At 37.2% G+C, this 19,020-nt stretch overlaps 1 protein-coding gene across 6 annotated transcripts in view; it reads right to left on the bottom strand.

The window, feature by feature from the left end:
- The window catches only part of nhsl2 (NHS-like 2), an 85,172-nt gene that overhangs the window by 22,473 nt on the left and 43,679 nt on the right, over positions 1-19,020 (bottom strand). Inside the window, exon 1 of one of the 6 annotated variants that reach the window (XM_055210846.2) lies at positions 18,033-18,634. The exons of 4 other annotated variants lie outside the window; for them this stretch is intronic. In XM_055210846.2, the coding sequence (XP_055066821.2) occupies positions 18,033-18,114 (82 nt within the window). In that variant the 5' untranslated portion in view covers positions 18,115-18,634. Of the gene's footprint in view, positions 1-10,725; positions 11,241-18,032; positions 18,635-19,020 lie in introns of those variants that run through there. One more of the 6 variants, XM_055210854.2, reaches the window with a different exon arrangement.

The following is a 19,020-nucleotide window of genomic DNA, read 5'->3' as shown; positions in this document are numbered from 1 at the left end:
CAAGCAGACAAAGAAAAATTACTTCACATAACAGCTTCAAAAAACACGTCAAAAAAAATGGGGCTGTACCTTTTGAAAAGGTTCTATTATCAACTATTAAGGTACAAATATGTCTACATTTGTTACCAGTATGTTCCTTTGAGGTGTGAATATTAACTCTTTAGGTGTAAAAGTGTATTTTCAAAGGGTAACGTCCAGTGGCGGCTCGTGACTGCTCATCCGAGGGGGCAAATTCAAAATAGGTGTTCAGAGTGTAATGTGCGTTGCTTGAGTTTTCAAAATATATGTGTTTGTTACGTCATGTGAACCATGTGCATCACGTGTTTTGTCAAAATAAGTGCCTGCTGCACACGCGTCAAAACCGTTTATGATAAAAGAGACGCTCACGTTCACAAAATACACGCAAGACACTACCTTAACACTAAACTCTGATTATGCATGAGATTATACGAGTATCTGGCAAACACAAGCGTCTCTTTTATCATAAACCCTTTAGACGCATCTGCAGCAGCCAGGCACTTATTTTGACAAGACACGTGATGCAAAACGGATCCCTCGACGTGCAGAACACATATTTTGAAATAAGGAACCCCACACATGATGGGCTACATACATGTTGTGATGAACTTTTCATCGAGTGCCCTCGAAAAAAGTAGTCAATGGCCACCACTGGTACCGTCCCAGTGACAGCTGGGGACCATTTTTGACTATTATTTTTTATGAGAACATGCAAAGTGATAAAATGTATAGCTCAAATGCACTAAGTTGCAAGTTGTGATTTAGAAGCCACAACCATTATATCACTTAAAATGAACTGTCCCATGTGATTCACATTCAGTGTTTGCTGTTAAACACAGCAGTTCACCTTGTAAAAAAGCCTAAAGACAAAGCAGCAGGATCAGATCACACATGCACAGAACGTGAGATATGTCTCTAACAGGTCCTCTTCTCTAGGGAAACACATATTAAATGGAGATCACAAATTCACTTTAGGAGGAAACTGTCACTAATGGTAGGCCATTATAAAGAGTTTTAAAAAACAATAGCTGACATTCTTTGCAAAAACAGGAATAGAATGCCGAATGGATGCATTCTTATACAACACTCTACAAAAAACATAAATTCCATAGCAGTGGACCATACCAGTTTAAATCAGAGAGCTCATAGTCGGCGCTTAACGTGAGTGGGCTTTAAATGATTCGATTAAAAAGAAGGGCATGAGCAATTTTACCTTGAAAAACAAATGATCTCATGCTAAATGCAGTGAACTTTTGTCTAATTTCCTCTTTTATACATGTTTGGTAATGGCTGATAAAGATTAATGTGGTAGACTCATACTTTGGTATCAGGCAACAATTAATCAGTTGCTTGCAGCACTTAGGGTAGATATCAGCTAGATATCTCTCATTTGTGATGCTTTTGAATTTTGTAAAAAAAAATAAGGAATAAGTCACTTAGCATTTTCCCATAAAATATGCCAGTGAACAAGCTAAGTGGTGGTTACCACAGATTTAAATGTGAAACATACTGTAGACCTTGAATTACATTTTAAATTCATAATCAAAATAAGCCATACACTACAAATTTCTGAAGTTTTCACAGCATTTTTACTGAAAAATGAACAAATCCTTACTGTTGAACATTAGATCTGCAAAGCATCATGGGCAAATTTTTGTTTAAGTTTTAGCGGCATCTAGTGGTGAGATTGCAAAATACAACCAATGGCTCAATTCGCTGCTCACCCCTCGCTTTTGAAACGCATAGTCCGCAACCGGACAAACATGTCATCGTCGGAGACGACTTAGTAAAAAAGCTTGTCCGTTAAGGGCTTCTGTAGAAACATGGCGATACAAAATGGCGACTTCCATGTAAGGGGACCCTCGGCGTATGTAGATAAAAACGTCTCATTCTAAGGTAATAAAAACATAACGGTTCATTATGAAAGGTCTTTAAACACCACTAATAATATAGTTTTGTATATTATTTTGCATTTCTGTTAAGAGATTCTTATAAAAAATTACACACTGCACTTTTAAGTCGATACCAATATTTTTTTCCAGTACCGTAGGTTGCAAAATTCTTCCGTTACTGATGGGTGAAGAATACGCATTTGTCTTTTGGTCGATCCACAAGTAGTAAAAAAAAAGAATGCATATAGCACACGGGAAAACCTTTTTAAGAGAATGACAAGTTTAGCTCGTTGCTATCAAACAAGAGGGAGGAAACACCTTGAATTTTGCAAAGCACCTGAAGGACATGCAGGCACCCCGATTTCTTTAAAGAATTCAAAGTGAGTTTTAATTCACATTAACATCATATACAAACTGTAAAACATCTAATCTTATCCCGAATCCCAGGCCTAATATTATGTTTGTTTGAGGCAGCTGTCATTGTTGCTGTGAAACTAGCTAATGTTATGCGAGATGTAATGTTTGCGATAGCCAGTTATTTGTTAATTTTAAGTAACGTTGTGTATTGTTTGTATTTTGTCTTGTGCTGCCTTTCTTGACCAAGACTCAAATTGGCTACCATGCATCGCCATTTAGCCATCCTGTCAGCAAAATGTAGCCTAAAGTCACTGGATTAAATAATTATTGAAATGTTTTTAATAACTTTTTCAACCCTGCCACAATGTGAGTGAATTTAAACTATTACAGTGGTCTCCAACATGGTGCAACAGTTCAAATACACGTAAAACAGAGGTTCTCAACTCTGGCACTTGAGATCCACTTTTTTCTGCAGAGTTTAGCTCCATCCCTGATTTACTGTGATTAAATCTACAGTAAGTTTACTGTAAAGTAGACTACAGCGACTTTTTGCCAATTGTTGCCAGTTCTTTTTACAGTGTATCTTTAATTGTTGTGATTGGCTGATGTGAACTCTAGTTTCCGATCTGTGCTCATTTGACAAAAATCTTAAACAATCCCGCAGGAAGGCATTATGATGTCAATTGTTGCCCTGGTTTATTTTGGCTCTTGATCCTGTAATATCCTCTAAAACTGACTTCACACTGGGCAACAAATCCCAGCCTTCTATTAGATCTCACAGATAGCATTTTAGAGACATTCTTGTTGACAGTAGGATCTGGCATGCTGCATTTGCTCAAAGACAACAACTAAGATGAGTGCATGTGTGTGTATGTGTGTGTGTGTTTACATGCTACACTTGGGATCTACAAATATGGTAAAAACAGGAAAACCTTTAATGAGTAGCACATAGAAATGAGCCTGGAGAAACTTCAGCTAATAGATGCATCTAAAATGAGCGTTTGATGTGTTATTTATTCAGAAACACAAAAGTATTAAAGAAAGCAGACAGGGAGAAACAGACTAACTTCAGAATAAAAAATAAGAAAAAAATCTTCTCCTATAAGGTAATAGTAGTAAAATATTTGTGAAGACTAAGACACAAACCTAAAACTAAAAAATGATAATATACTGCAAAATTAAAATAGGGCTGTTAAACGATTAATCGCAATTAATTGCATACAAAATAAAAGTTTGTGTTTGCATAATATTTTTGTGTTTACTGTGTGTAATTATTATGTATATATAAATACACAAAAACATGTATGAATTTAAGAAAAAAATTATTTATGTATTTTTTTTATTTATATGTAATATAAAATATATCAAAATCTAAATAAATATGTATACTCAAATGTTTCTTTAATACATGCATGTCTGTGTATTTATATATACAAAACAAATACACAGAATACACACAAATATATTATGCAAACACAAACTTTTATTTTGTATAGAGTATTAATCGCGATTAATCGTTTGACAGCCCTAAATTAAAATAAATAATTTACACCAAGAATGCAAGCACATAGCCTTTAGTAAGGGATCATGTACAGTCAGCATGTCACCGAAATAACAACTAATAGCGTAATGACTGTCTGGCTGTACATTATGCCATGTCTATATATTTATTATATTAATTAAATATAAGAGATTGCTAAGTAATATGATAAACATTAAAAATAAACAGCTACCTGTATGTAGAAAATCATTGGACAAATGTTAATTATACAGTTTGATAATCGAACCTATTGTCCCAACAGCAATACCAAAAGGAAACTGCACTAAATCCACTTCCTGACACACCACACAGACTCTGTGATGAAAAGAGACCTTTGAAGGTGTAGATGAATGAGTGTAACAAGAGAAGTTAGAGAGATGTCAGCTAGTTCCTTAGGGAAGTACTCACATGTGTAGCCCAAGCGGAGCATAACCCTTCAGCGCTACATTGTGAGGTCACATACAGACAAAGTCTTGGAGGACACGGGGCTAACACTCTGAGGTCAGGTTATCTTATCCCAATTTACGTATGTGAATCTTTTTCAACATAAAAGGACAGGTTCTGCCCCATACACTAACCTTTTAAGAGGGTAGATAAATGGACCCTTAGTAAAGGTCAAAGAAAAGGAACTGGTTTAGAGATCCTTCCTGCTCAGGAAGAAACGCAAATGGGTGGGTTAGGCTTTCAAAGATAAGCAGACAGATGGGGTTATGGGAAATGTCTGCTGGGCACTTAAAATCTATTTAATATATCAACTGTTTCTCCAAGAAAACAATGAAATAAAAAGCATGATATCAAATGGTCACTATTGCTATAGAAATAAATATGAACACTATAAAATATGAACAAAAACAGATATTAATGACAGTGGCGGCCAGTGACTTCTTTTTTTTAGGGCCCTCGATGTGAAGTTTGTCACAACATGTATGTAGCCCGTCATGTGTGTGGTTCGTCACTTCAAAATATGTGTTCTGTGCATCGAAGGATCCTATGTGCATCTTGTAAAAATAAGTGCCTGCTGCAGATGCGTCTAAAGGGTTTATGATAAAAGAGATGCTTGTGTTTGCCAGATACTCGCATAATCTCATGCGTAATCAGAGTTTACTGTTAAGGGAGCGTGTATTTTGTGAACGTGAGCGTCTCTTTTATCATAAACGGTTTGTGACGCGTGTGAAGCAGGCACTTATTTTGACAAAACATGTGATGCACATGGTTCACATGAGGCAACAAACACATGGGCCCTATTTTAATGATCTAAGCGCATTGTCTAAAGCGCACAGCGCAACGTCTACATGGCGTGTCCGAATCCACTTTTGCTAGTTTAACGACGGGAAAAATGGTTTGTGCGCCGAGTGCATGGTCGAAAAGGGTTGGTCCTATTTTTTTAATGATTAATGGGAGTATTTTGGGCATAACGTGCAAAAACCAATGAGAGTCTCAGCTCTCATCCCCTTTAAAAGCCGGTTGCGCTGCCGCTATGTCTAATCCCTATTTAGATGACGGACTTTGTAAACTGAAAAACTAAGTGGAGGAGATCCCCAGTTTAAGATTAGTCTTGTTTTTCACTTGTATTGAAATTGTTATTTTTTCATTAAAACCTTTAAAACACATTTTGTTTTATTTCTTTTCAACTTTTGTAACAAACAGGAGATAAAGAATTTACAAACGGCTCTCCGCAAGGTTCAGCACTTGGACAGCGTCAGTTTTTTTAAGCATTACTTAAAAATGTTTCTCATTTCACTATATCCACAGGTACAGAGTCATCCATCATATACAATAAATCCGTGAGGTAGCATTTAAAAAAAACATTTAAAAACAGATGCATTTGTTTAAAGCAAAGCATTTATTTACTTACCAGGCTACAGGTGAAGCAGCTCTTTGTGCCTTCTAACGTCTCATAATCGGTCCTCCTTTATGTCCAAGAGACTCAATAATAATCTTTTACATTCAATACTTTAATCTTTCATATTTAAAAGCATTTTTGTGCTGCTGCGCAGCTCCGTACATTCATGTATGTGTTAAGCAAACCCGCGTTGTCGTCCCGTTTAGGCGCATATTACTAATGCGCTCTTTAAATATCAAAAAACATATTGCCCCATTGACTTTAGACTTTAGACTAGGTTTTTGTTGGTCAATGGCGTAGTCTATTTTAGTTGCCTCAAAATAGCACCGCGCCAACAATGCGCCTGAACACACCTCGTTTTCAGACCAGAAAAGGGGGCGCAAATGCATTTAATTTTTAAACAATGCGGCGTTAAACGTGAAAATTATAATTGTGCAGGGTGGAAACTAGCAAAAGACACTTGTGTCGCGCATTGCGCTGCATTGCGCCGGGTGTAAGATAGAGCCCCATATTCTGAAAAAACAAGAAACTCACATGACACTTCGAACACTTATTTTGAATTTGCGCACTGCAGTTTTGTGATTAAGTAATTTGACTAAGACATACAGCACTGTACTTCATACACAGACCTATTCTGTGAAAAGAGTTAAACTAATTTTTTGTGATTACTGTTTTAAGTCATTCTACATAATGTAAAAGAACATTTTAACACTGACTGAGTAAGGAGGTGAAATAAATCAATTTGAAATCAGTGATCAAAATCAAACTTTAATGCTTTGTAGTCTAAGCAATATTCTAAGAAGGAAGTCTGGCATACTGTATGTTTTCTAAGTCTTACTATTCTTTTTATTATAGTATGTATTTTCTTTTCAGTGGCCCTTTTTACTGCCAAACATGTCTGATTTATAAAGGAAGATTTACTGTGCATGCAATAATGATATCACAGAATAACGTCACAAAGTGAAATGTCTGCAAATCACATCACTTCTGCTGAACTCGGATGATCATCCGGTGTCTAGCAGGGATGTAGAAAGATAAGGAGTTTGGAAAGAAGCATAGTGCAAAAAGCCACAAAATACTTTAGGGGTAGCAAGAATGAAAAGATAATTGTGTTTGTGTGAAAATAAAAGGACCGAGAGAGAGAGAGCGAGAGAGAGAATGAATGAGTGAATGAGAGATTTTGTGTGTTTGTGAGCAGCTGGCTTTGTTGGAAAGTATCTGTCAGTGGCAGGATCAATAGATGACTGATAAAAACAGTGGTTTGGCAGCCGTCTCAAAAAAATCATGTGTGTGAACACAAGCAAATACTCTCCATTACACATGCAGTGGTTTAACCCTTGCTGCTCTCTTCTCATAGACTGTCACCTCAGGCAACCTGGGTGGCAACCTGGACTCAAATTCTTCATTTAGAAACTCGTTTGCATAAATTATATAACTCTAAATTTTCTCTCTCATTCATTTTACGTATATAATTAGCCAGTGAGCTTTGAAGGTCCTCTTTAGTGGGTGCAATATATAAGTAGAGGGAAGTTTACATATTATGTAGCTTTTGTTTAAGAACATTGGGTGTGAGACTAAATCAAAAATTAATGATAAAATAAAAGATTGGAATGATGATAAAATGTGGTGTGGGGAATACACCTTAGGGTATAAAATCCAAATTAAAATATTTCAGATATGTAACACTGGATTTATTTTACAATTTTTATGCATAACATAAAATAATGGGCAAATATTGGACAGAACACATGCTGGGTTAAAAATGACTCAATGTTGGGTTGATGTTATGCAACTATGGGGTATAATAACCCAGCCTTGGGTAATTTTTAACCATCGGTGTGTTAAATAACCCAGCCATTTTTAGAGGCGGTTTCCCGGACAGGGATTAGACTAGTCCTAGACTAAAATAAATGTAAGAGCTGTCCAAACTGAAAACAACTTGCACTGACATATCCTAAAATACACCAGTGTCCTTTGTTTTGTCTTAAAATGCACACAAGTAATGTTTTTAGTAAGGCATGTTTGTTAATAGTTATATTTCCTAATTAAACTAAGGTCTAGTCCTGTCTTAAGCCAATCCCTGTCCTGGAAACCACCCCTTAGGGTGTAGTTATGAGTTTACGGGCCCTATTTGAACAATCTAAGCGCAAAGTATGAAGTGCGCCTAAGGCATGTCCAAATCCACTTTTGCCAGCTTAAAGACGAAAAAACTGTTGCTGCACCAGGCACATGGTCCAAAAGGGTTGAACCTTTTCTCTTAATGAGTCATGAGTGTGTTTTGAAGGTAAAGTGCAAAAACCCATTCAGAGTCTCATCTCCCTTTGCCTTTGAAAGCCAGTTTCACTTGCACCAAGGCAAATACAGTATTTACATGGTGGAATTTGCAAAAGTACATACTTAACACTTCTACAGAGAGGAAACCAATTTCATTCGTCATTACTGCAAATAGGCAATTTAATGACTATCCATTATGACATTTTTATTTTTATGTACATAATAATAATAATATTTTCAATTGTAATCCTTTCCTTTTTAATAATTGGCATGTTTGTGAGCTGCTGCGTGTCCCTGTGTGTGTAATAAGCAGATTGTACTTTGCCGATTGTGCACCCACCTATAGCCGCATAATACTAATGCGCTCTTTAAAAAACAAATACGGCACCATCGACTTTAGACCAGGTTTGATTCGTGTTAATGGCACAATCGTTTTCAGCTTCAAAATGGCGCCAACAATGCGCCTGACTACCAATCGTTTTTAGACCAGCACGCCCATGGGCAAATAGAAACAGCAATAGAGGGTATGCACGTGACGTCACCTTCGGCGGAATTGCCTGCGGTTACGCCCACTGAGTGGCAAAAGACAGAGCGGCAGCATTTGAGTACAGTGTGAAATCAGTAAAAACACGGGGAAAGCACGTCTAAATTAGAAACAGCTGTTGTGCGATAGACTGTACTTACAGATTAACAAGAATTTAGACCACAGGTGGGTTGATAATTTGTATAGGGTCACTATCAAGCAGAGGTTTTACTTTCTACTTAAAAGTATTTTTTCAAGTATTTGTATTTTATCAGTGTTTTTCTTTGGAAAACATACATTTCAAAGCATATTATCATAATTTTAACTCTATAACATTCCATAAATACACGTGTTTGTTTTACATTTAATATTTAAGTACATAAATGTACTTTTACTCATGTAAAAGTACACAATTTTTAAATAAATTTTAATATGCAATATTAAAGAATACACAGTATGATTCTATGCATTAGAATGTAGTGAAGTAAATGTTTTCCCAGTACAAACAATTTAATAAAGCACAGATGCTTGGAAAATGTAACTAATGTAACTAAGTATTGTCCACCTCTGCTATCAAGTCCAACTAAATTCTATTTAAGCTAATAATAGTCAGTTTTACTGGCATTTTCACAGCATCCGCTATGAAATCCAGCCATTTTGTTGAACGTTTGCCAATCGACGGGGCGAGTTCCGGCAAAACTGATGTCAATGCATACCCTCTATTGAGATGCTCAGATGTAAAAGTTGCTAAACCCCACCTCTGGCAAAAACTAGATAATGATATTAACCTAATACTCTCGGCGCGTATTACGTTCATCAAATACTTTCGCTTCAAATTCGCTTAATCCCGGCCTCAGATCATTTAGAAATACTGGTTTATTGGCAGAATTCATGAACAGTCTGATAAAAAAAACATGAAAACCAGAAAACATGTCAGACATATAAGAGGGTTTTGCATTTGAGCACTTTCATTTTATATATAGGCTACTGTAATGGTACTCTAGACCATAAGTTGTATAGGGTCACTATCAAGCAGAGGTTTTACTTTCTACTTAAAAGAAAGTAAAAGACTATATATATATATATATATATATATATATATATATATATATATATATATATATATATATATATATATATATATATATATATATATATATATATATATATATATATATATATATATATATATATATATATGTCTTTTACTTTCTTTTAAGTAGAAAGTAAAACCTCTGCTTATATATATATATATATATATATATATATATATATATATATATAGTCTAACTTAAAGCTATCAATTATATACAATGTATATGTTATGATGTCTTAACTATTTTATATTGAATTTATCAATAAACATTGTTAAAAATATCTGGGATAATGTAAGTGCACATGTTAACAAAATATATAACACTGTGCTAGGGATGTATTTTGTGATAAGTATAAGCATAAAAGTATGTGCGTGCGTGCGTGCGTGCGTGTGTGTGTGTGTGTGTGTGTGTGTGTGTGTGTGTGTGTGTGTGTGTGTGTGTGTGATATCTGTCTCATTGTTACTATTCTGTGTTAGTGGTGTGAAGGGACAGAGCTGGAATTCAGTGTTGAAATATGATCCCAAGAGAGAGTAAAACTGGAATTGCACATGGCACCAGCCCCATGTGCTTCAAAACGTTTAGTGTGTTTATGAGAGAGTGTGAAAGAGAGACAGATTGAGCAAGCGAGAGAGAGAGAGAGAGACTGTTATGAACCTCAGGATCACTTTCACATAGGTGTGCGATTATTCCATGACTAAGGTAAACACTGCTGCATGTATGGCACTCATTTAAAGAAACAGTACATCAATGTTCAATACTCACGTCACATAAAACTCCTAACTTTAATTTTATATTAACCCAACCATAATGATCATTTAAGTTGACTTTAAAAACCTAAATTCAAGCCAGCCCCTTATTAAGCACCGTTTAGCATGCAGTCTCATAAAATCTCTCAAAAGTCAAATCCTTATTGTCTATGACAGACTACAGCCTTTACGACACAAATCCTAACAGCGTGTGCTCTGGATTCCCGCTTCAGGAGAGAAGATGATCTCTCATCTCAAAAGAACCTCTGACAGCCGTCCCCCCGAATTACCGTCTGACCTCAATGACTCTCCATAGTGTCTTTACACTTGCAGTTGCGGTGCATCTCACATTTAAAATATTTAAGAAGTGATCTTGTTAAATACTCATGTCTCTTGTGGTCTACATACAGAACATACAGAAAAACACAAGGTTACCTGTTTTTCCTCTGAAGACATCTAGCCTCTCCATAACAACATCCAGAGATGGAAGAAGGGAATTAGAAAAAAGAAAGAGAGAGAAATAGAGCTGCTACCGTCTATAGCAGCACAAACCTCTAGAGTTACTAAAATGCGAGGTGGGAGTGAAACATTGACTGACAGAGGGAAGGGAAAGCGGGAAAGCGAGAAAGAGAGAGAGAGAGTAATACAGGATACATGAGCACTCAATGTTTTAGGTTGCCCCCCTTCCCACACTATTGTCAACGCAGCACTGCTTTTTCCTTCCCATGCTTAATAGTGCCTTCCTGTCATGCTGGAGGTGACAATCACACAGCCAATGAGACGTCTGGAAAAGCTCACAGGCAATCGCAGCAGTCCTAATGTCCACAAAGTCCAACACGACATGACTGTGCATCAACAGAAACTGAACATTAACCGCTCACTCAAGCGAAACACTTTAACCCATGAATGTAGCGAAACATTTAACAAAAACAGACACAGAATGTTTTAAGTAAATGGGCCAAGTTATAGCATGCTTTTAACCTTTATTATTCTTTTTAAATGTTCTTGCTGCATGGCAAGTGCATTTTTTAAAGTACAAACATTACATTTAGTGTCTTAGTAGCTGCGTTTCCATTAAAGACTTGTGCAAAACTTTAGCTATATTGTTTAAATGTCGACAAAAACTATTGCAGAATAATGCAGTTTCAATTATCCAATGTTATGCGACTAAAACATAATTTTGTATCGCAATAAGTCATTTCAAAGATGTCAATGGTTGTGTTTAACTTCATACGGTGCTGAGGATGACATCAAAAAACAACTCAAAGGCATCCAGAGCAGTCGACTCCTGAATCCCTCTCGCTGTATTTTGATGTCACGTGCTTGTCGGTTCTTTAATGCCACATGAAATCAAACACACCTCTTCTGTCTTGTCCTCCAACCAAACATGCCATATTAAAACAATGATCATGTGACTTTCATGCATGTCAGGTGATCTGTAAATGTGATAAAATTTTCCTTGCAGTTTTATGGATATATTCCTTTTTTCGAGTTACCTGAAAAACCACCTCACCCGAGCTCAAAAACTTTTTTGAGATATATGGGAGTTTATGCGAAATTGATGTGCTTCCATTGGGCGCATTTTCAATTCGCTGTCAATTTGTGAAATTTGAAGAGCAATGGAAATGCAGCTACTGTAGTTAGTATGATCATAAAAATTGCATACATATTAATAAAAAAAATGTTTTTTACAATTTAAGACAAGTACATTCACCTAAAGGATTATTATGAACACCTATTCAATTTCTTATTAATGTCATTATCTAATTAATCAATCACATGGCAGTTGCTTCAATGCATTTAGGGGTGTGGTCCTGGTCAAGACAATCTCCTGAACTCCAAACTGAATGTCAGAGTGCGAAAGAAATGTGATTTAAGCAATTTTGAGTGTGGCATGGTTGTTGGTGCCAGACGGGCCGGTCTGAGTATTTCACAATCTGCTCAGTTACTGGGATTTTCACGCACAACCATTTCTAGGGTTTACAAAGAATGGTGTGAAAAGGGAAAAACATCCAGTATGTGGCAGTCCTGTGGGCCACAAAATGCCTTGTTGATGCTAGAGGTCAGAGGAGAATGGGCAGACTGATTCAAGCTGATAGAAGAGCAACTTTGCCTGTCGTTGCAACCGAGGTATGCAGCAAAGCATTTGTGAAGCCACAACACACACAACCTTGAGGCGGATGGGCTACTGCAGAAGATCCCACCGGGTACCACTCATTTCCACTACAAATAGGAAAAAGAGGCTACAATTTGCACAAGCTCACCAAATTGGACAGTTGAAGACTGGGAAAATATTGCTTGGTCTGATGAGTCTTGATTTCTGTTGAGACATTCAGATGGTAGAGTAAGAATTTAGCGTAAACAGAATGAGAACATGGATCATGCCTTGTTACCACTGTGCAGGCTTGTGGTGGTGGTGTAATGGTGTGGGGGATGTTTTCTTGGCACACTTTAGGCCCCTTAGTGTCAATTGGGCATCATTTAAATGCCACGGCCTACCTGAGCATTGTTTCTGACCATGTCCATCCCTTTATGACCACCATGTACCCATCCTCTGATGGCTACTTCCATCAGGATAATGCACCATGTCACAAAGCTCGAATCATTTCAAATTGGTTTCTTGAACATGACAATGAGTGAGTTCACTGTACTAAAATGGTCCCCACATTCACCAGATCTCAACCCAACAGAGCATCTTTGGGATGTGGTGGAACGGGAGCTTCGTGCCCTGGATGTGCATCTCACAAATCTCCATCAACTGCAAGGTCCTATCCTACCAATATGGACCAACATTTCTAAAGAACCTTGTTGAATCAATGCCACGTAAAAGGCAGTTCTGAAGGCGAAAGGGGGTCAAACACAGTATTAGTATGGTGTTCCTAATAATCCTTTAGGTGAGTGTATGTTACAAATTGCATGCCAACTACATATGCTAAAGTTTCTTCCACCATCCTTGTGTTCGCATGTCAATGAATTTAGACAGCGGCTGCAATAAATGACCATTAAAGGGATAGTTCACACAAAAAAAAAAATTCGGTCATCATTTACTCAACCTCATGTTGTTGTAAAACTGTATGAGTTTCTTTCCTCTGTTGAACACAAAAGAAGATATTTTGATAAATAATGGTAGGCAAGCTCACAGTTCAAGTTCAGTTGACAGTACCTACTGACTTCCATAGTAGGAAAAACAAATACTATGGAAGTCACTGGGTACTGTCAACTGTGTACTTACCATCATTTATCAAAATATCTTTAGAAGAAAGAAACTTATACAGGTTTAGAACACCATGAGGATGAGTAAATGGTGACAGAATTTTCATTTTTTGGATAAACTATCTCTACACAAAGACATCTGTATTATATGCTGTCTGAGCAACAGGTGTGTATCTGTCCAAGCTATTTGAGATATCCAAGGTCAACGGCACACAGATTAGAAGCACTTTCTCACAAACACACACACATAAAACCAAAAAACATAAAATATTCACACGAGATACATCATCAATGATTTGTATAAAACAGTAACAAGTGATAGCCAGACTTCAAACCACAGGTACATGTTGTCCCGGTCAAATACTGGTCTCAATGTGTGTACGTGCATAACTTGCATTTTCACACACTTGTAAGAACGTCACACTCAGCACACCTCAACAAACATCAGCTACAGAATGACAAGAATTTCCAGTGATTTCTAAAAGACCCTTTAGTGACATCTTTAACTTAAATTCACGAGGAGCTTGTTTATCTTATGTGAATCCATTTCAAGGACATATAAGCAGCAATTTACCCCAATCTGGTGGTACTTCTGGTCTTCTCCCCTCTCCCCCCAATCTCTGTTTAGCTCTCATCATCTACATTTATCATTACAATGTTTACGTTTGCATTCCTTTAACCGGATTCGGCGGAGGATCTTAAATCTGATTCGAATGTAGTTCACCAAAATTTTATTACCCTCTGGTGTAGATGTTTATGTGAACTAATGTATATGTTAATATAAAGTAAACTAAGACATCTCAGAGGCTGACACAGAAACACTGACGCAGTATGGGAACACGCGCAGGCACACACTTACACATACAGGCAGCATCGAACAAGCTCTCAATTGACTGGCTTTACCACCTGTCCGTTGCCATGACAACAGCTGCCCAGTAACACACAGCTCCCTCTCTCTGTTCATGTCAGGGTACGGCCTTTCTCTGTGAGCATGACGTCAGAATGCGTGAGCAAAGTATGAATGAAAACAATGTGTGTGGAGAAAAGATTCAATGTGTACTCCAGACAGCACACAAACAAACATGCGTCACCAAATGTTTTGCTGTAATATGCACAGTATAGTGAGAATGTTAAAATCTTGTATCTGTCATACAATATTGAAATCAGTCATAAATAAATGCATCGCATAAAGAAGTTTCTGCACATGCAAACCCAATTCAATAGTTATTAATCAAGATGCATTAAGTGACAGAATCCGAAACCCATAAAATTCAAATCAGAAAAATCATCAAAATCTGACTGTAAACCATCCAAAACGCTAAAGAATTACACCGTACAGAGGAATAAGCCAAGCAATGCTTATAAAGCCATTAGAAAGACAAAGAGATGTACAGTATACTTAATTATGTTTTCCAAAAATACCATGAATCTGCTTTTTTAAGAAGCATTCACACACAACTTGTGAGCTCAGTTCCCTTGTGAACGATCCTGTCAATGTGTGTGTGTTCTGTATAAAATATGTGTACATTTCTGTGTCTTTCGGATATCGTTATTTGTGTTACAGAATTGTGTGTTTTTTATCAGATAAATGCTGCTAAATTGTTTGCTTGACGTGAAATTGTTGCAACCCATTTTTTATGCTCTCAACATAACCTTTAGAAAAAATTTAATTATAGCAAAATTGGTGACTACAATTTGTATCACCATAGATTTAGTAAGGGATAATTTATAGGCAGCAGGTTGTTATTGCAGAAATAAGCCCCGACAGTGTGATCAAGACCCGACACGAATTATCGCGATATTTCACACTTACAACCTGGTGCTGGTACATTATCCCGCTTATTACACAGTTTTTACCTCACAAGTAAGGTAAGGAGCATTTAATATTGATTTGAACTATTGGCAACACTTTATATGAATCCCATCTTTATACTGAATTATAGCCCCCTTTATACCGTATTTTCCGGACTATAAGTCGCTCCGGAGTATAAGTCACATCATGCGTGAAAAAACATATACAAGTCGCACTTGACTATACGTCGCGTTTAATTAGAAAATGATTTCACAAAATCCAAGCCGAAGAACAGACTGTTAATATGGAAAGGCAAGTTATTCAACTAAACAACAGCACAGAACAGCAGGCTGAATAGATGTACATGTTAAAGTGACATTAACAGTTATTTACACGATACACAATAGCATACAGAACATACCTGAGTGGCTGAATAGGCTAAATTAACATGATAAGCCAAATCAAGTTCAAAAAGGTCCCGAAGTCTTTCCGCATCACTGAATCCATGAAATTACATAAATACTGGAGCAGCATAAAGTGGACTCTCGCGGCTTTAGACAGTAATGGTTTCTCTTGGTTTATGTGAAATAGTTTTGACATATAAGTCGCACCTTACTATAAGTTCCAGGACCCGCCAAATTGTAAAACAAGCTGTGAGTTACTTATTGTGAGTTATAATACAGTTATTAACCTTTATAAATGCATTATTGATGGCATTAGGTAAAGTGAAACCCTAGGATACAAATGTTAGGAAATCATGAGGATGTCATTCATTGCCCATTTTATGCAACCTTTTCTCACGAATTGGCATAGTCACGGAATTTTTTGCTCATCTTTCCGTGGCATTCTCACAGATCTCTGCATATTTCTGTGGCCCTGCCACGGACTTTCTTTTCCGTGGCATTCTCACGGATTGGTTACTCAACTGTTTTTTCCTATTTTCTTACCATTGTCGCTTCGGTTTAAGGTTTCGGAAATATGCGGAGATCCGTGAGAATGCCACGGAAAAATGAGCAAAAAATTCCGTGACTATCCCACGGAACTTTGTGAGATCATGTTGATTTTAAAATGTTTATTATAAAACGGCCCATTCTGGTTCTTTATTCTGATTGGTTGAAACCGGTAACCCCATGGTTCAGACCGCATTACATAAGTATCACTGCACCACTGTTGCTGTGTACTGATTTATGAAAATAAACACCACAGTCTTTAATCATATTTTTAGTTTGTCTACAATTGCACAATTAATAGCGATATCCAAATAAATGGCAATAAATATTGTTGAGTCATCTCGTCAATAAAAAGAAAAACGTTTCCTGAGGAGTTTCTACCTCAAATTCATATTTCCGCTATCCACTGGGTGGCGATCTTACCCAACTTAAACACTGACACATTCACTCAACACTAAAAACACTGTGTAAGTTTTGATCAGGCTCTTAATCTGATCTCTTACAAAAGTTCTTCACAAAAATTGAATTATCTCCGCTTTTAGCTGAAATAATGCATTTATAAAGGTTAATAACGGCAAATACATCACTTAGAAGTAGTAATAAAAATATTATAAATGTAACTGTTTGCATAATGGGTTATAAATAAGTGTTGTTGTGTCTTTATAAATATATTAATAGAATAGTAATAATTACCTATACACAATTATAAAGGGGGCTATAATTCATTTTAAGCATAAGCTTCATAGAAAGTGTTACCGAAATATTTTATTTGCTCATTTTGAACGAATACACACCTTCTGTGAGGAAAACACAACTTTTGTTTTTAAGATAAGACAAGAAGTTCATATGTCAAAAACACACTATTTGGTTTAAGCATTTGTAAATACAATGCCGGATATGATGATCAGAGAAGATGATTAGAAAGGTAACCAGGGTGGGTTTGTGCAACAAAATTATTTGTGACCAACAAAATTAAAATGTATGAAATACACAATGGCATATTTGCATTATTGCGTTAAGTTTACCTATGAGTATAATCTATCTACATCATTAAACCATGGTGGACTCATTAGGTTAAAATGTAATAGTGTATCTAACAACAGATTTTAGTAGAATAAAGCAATGTATTAAGGCATACTTTGTAGTCGGGGTACCTTAAGGAACATGCTGTATATGTCTGCTTTCGCCTGTTTAATGTCCATGTGTGTGTCCTGCTCTCTATTTCACAGATGAGAGATGGTGGGATCTCATCTCCCCATCCTAATCTTCTTTAACTACCTTCACTCCTCGCTTCTCATCTGTCTTAAACCTCTCTCCGCCCAATCTATCTTCTGCCACCCCTTTCCTCTCATCATTTATTTCGCTCCTTGTTCTCTGTGTGGATAGACTGATTTCAGCGTCTGTCACATTTCAGCCCTGTTTTGTTTTTAGTAAAGAGGATGCAAAGAGTTCACAGTGATTCAGAAAAAAAAAGATGGAAAAAGAGAGCAGTGATTTAAAACTCTATAGTGTACATCTCTGCACTGTTAAGCCACATGAATCCAGGCACTGACACTAACTGATGTCCTCACACATGCATGCACATATGCACAGACAAGCGCACACACAGATGTGTTTACCACCTGAATATTCAATGAATGACAATACAATAAATCTGTGACATTGTAAAACGCATGCGTGTGTGATGCACATGTGTAATGTTGTAAGTGAAAGTGTGTGAGGAAATCGCTGCAGGTTGTGCACATGTCTATTATAGGTGTGCGTCTGTATGCATAGATGTGGTTTACCTGTTGCCCCCTTGGTTTTATGTCTCCCTTTGGCCCGCCGTTGGGAATTGCCCATAGCTCCGTGTTTCCTGTCCCAAAACATCACCTCATCCCAAGGTTGAAGCCACAGAAATTTACAATGACAAAGAGTGTGTTTGTGCGTCTATGTGTGTGAGCACGGCAGTGCGTGCATGCGCGTGTGCCCGCTTGACATGGAGCGGTCTGCGAGACCGAGTCTGTTTGTTTGTGTGAACGTGAGCGTGTGAAGGTGCGTGTGTGTGAGAGAGTGTGTGAGCCGGAGAAGGAGCATGCGCTCAGTCCTGTTTGATTCCAGCCAGTAAGAGTAAAGGCTCTGTGATCGTTTCATTGAGATCCAGGGAAGGATGAATGTATGGATATAGGGAATGCTGGAATAGAGTGAGAGAGAGGGAGGGTCTTGATCGAGGAGGGAGGTGGATGCTTTATCAATGTTGAGTTATTCTGTGGAGAGGTGGAGCCATTGCATTTGGTGGGGAAAAGAAAATTTGAGCGAGATACAGAGAGAGAGAGAGGAGTGAGAGGGGATGGGGAAGGATGCGGCAAACAGGGAGCGAGTGAGGGAATGAAAAGGGAAGGAGAGAAAGATGCGAAATGAGAATCACAGGAGGAGAGAGCTGGATAGGAATACTGAGAGGAGGCGAGGTGAAGGGATGGGTAAGTAAAAACAGACGCTATAGGGTGAGAAAAAGGGAAAAAGAGAGAGAGAGATGCAATGGCCCTAAAAATATAGTGTAAAAAACAAGGTACAGTCTCAGGGAAGACAACCTTAAAACATGGCTGCTATAGGAAAGATGGATGTATCCACTTCGATCATAGCAAAATTGCTGTATTTTGCAACAAAATGCACACAATATACATGGAAAACCAAACAAATACACCACACATTCAATAATGTACCAAACATTATTGTCTTTTTTTCTTTCTTACCTACTGTACTTGTTAAATTAATAATATCACTTCCTTTTAACAT

The sequence above is a fragment of the Misgurnus anguillicaudatus genome, chromosome 21, assembly GCF_027580225.2.
Source record: "Misgurnus anguillicaudatus chromosome 21, ASM2758022v2, whole genome shotgun sequence".
Lineage (NCBI taxonomy): Eukaryota > Metazoa > Chordata > Actinopteri > Cypriniformes > Cobitidae > Misgurnus > Misgurnus anguillicaudatus.
The sequence above is the reverse complement of the archived record's forward strand: the minus strand, read 5'-3'. Positions and strand labels throughout refer to the sequence as shown.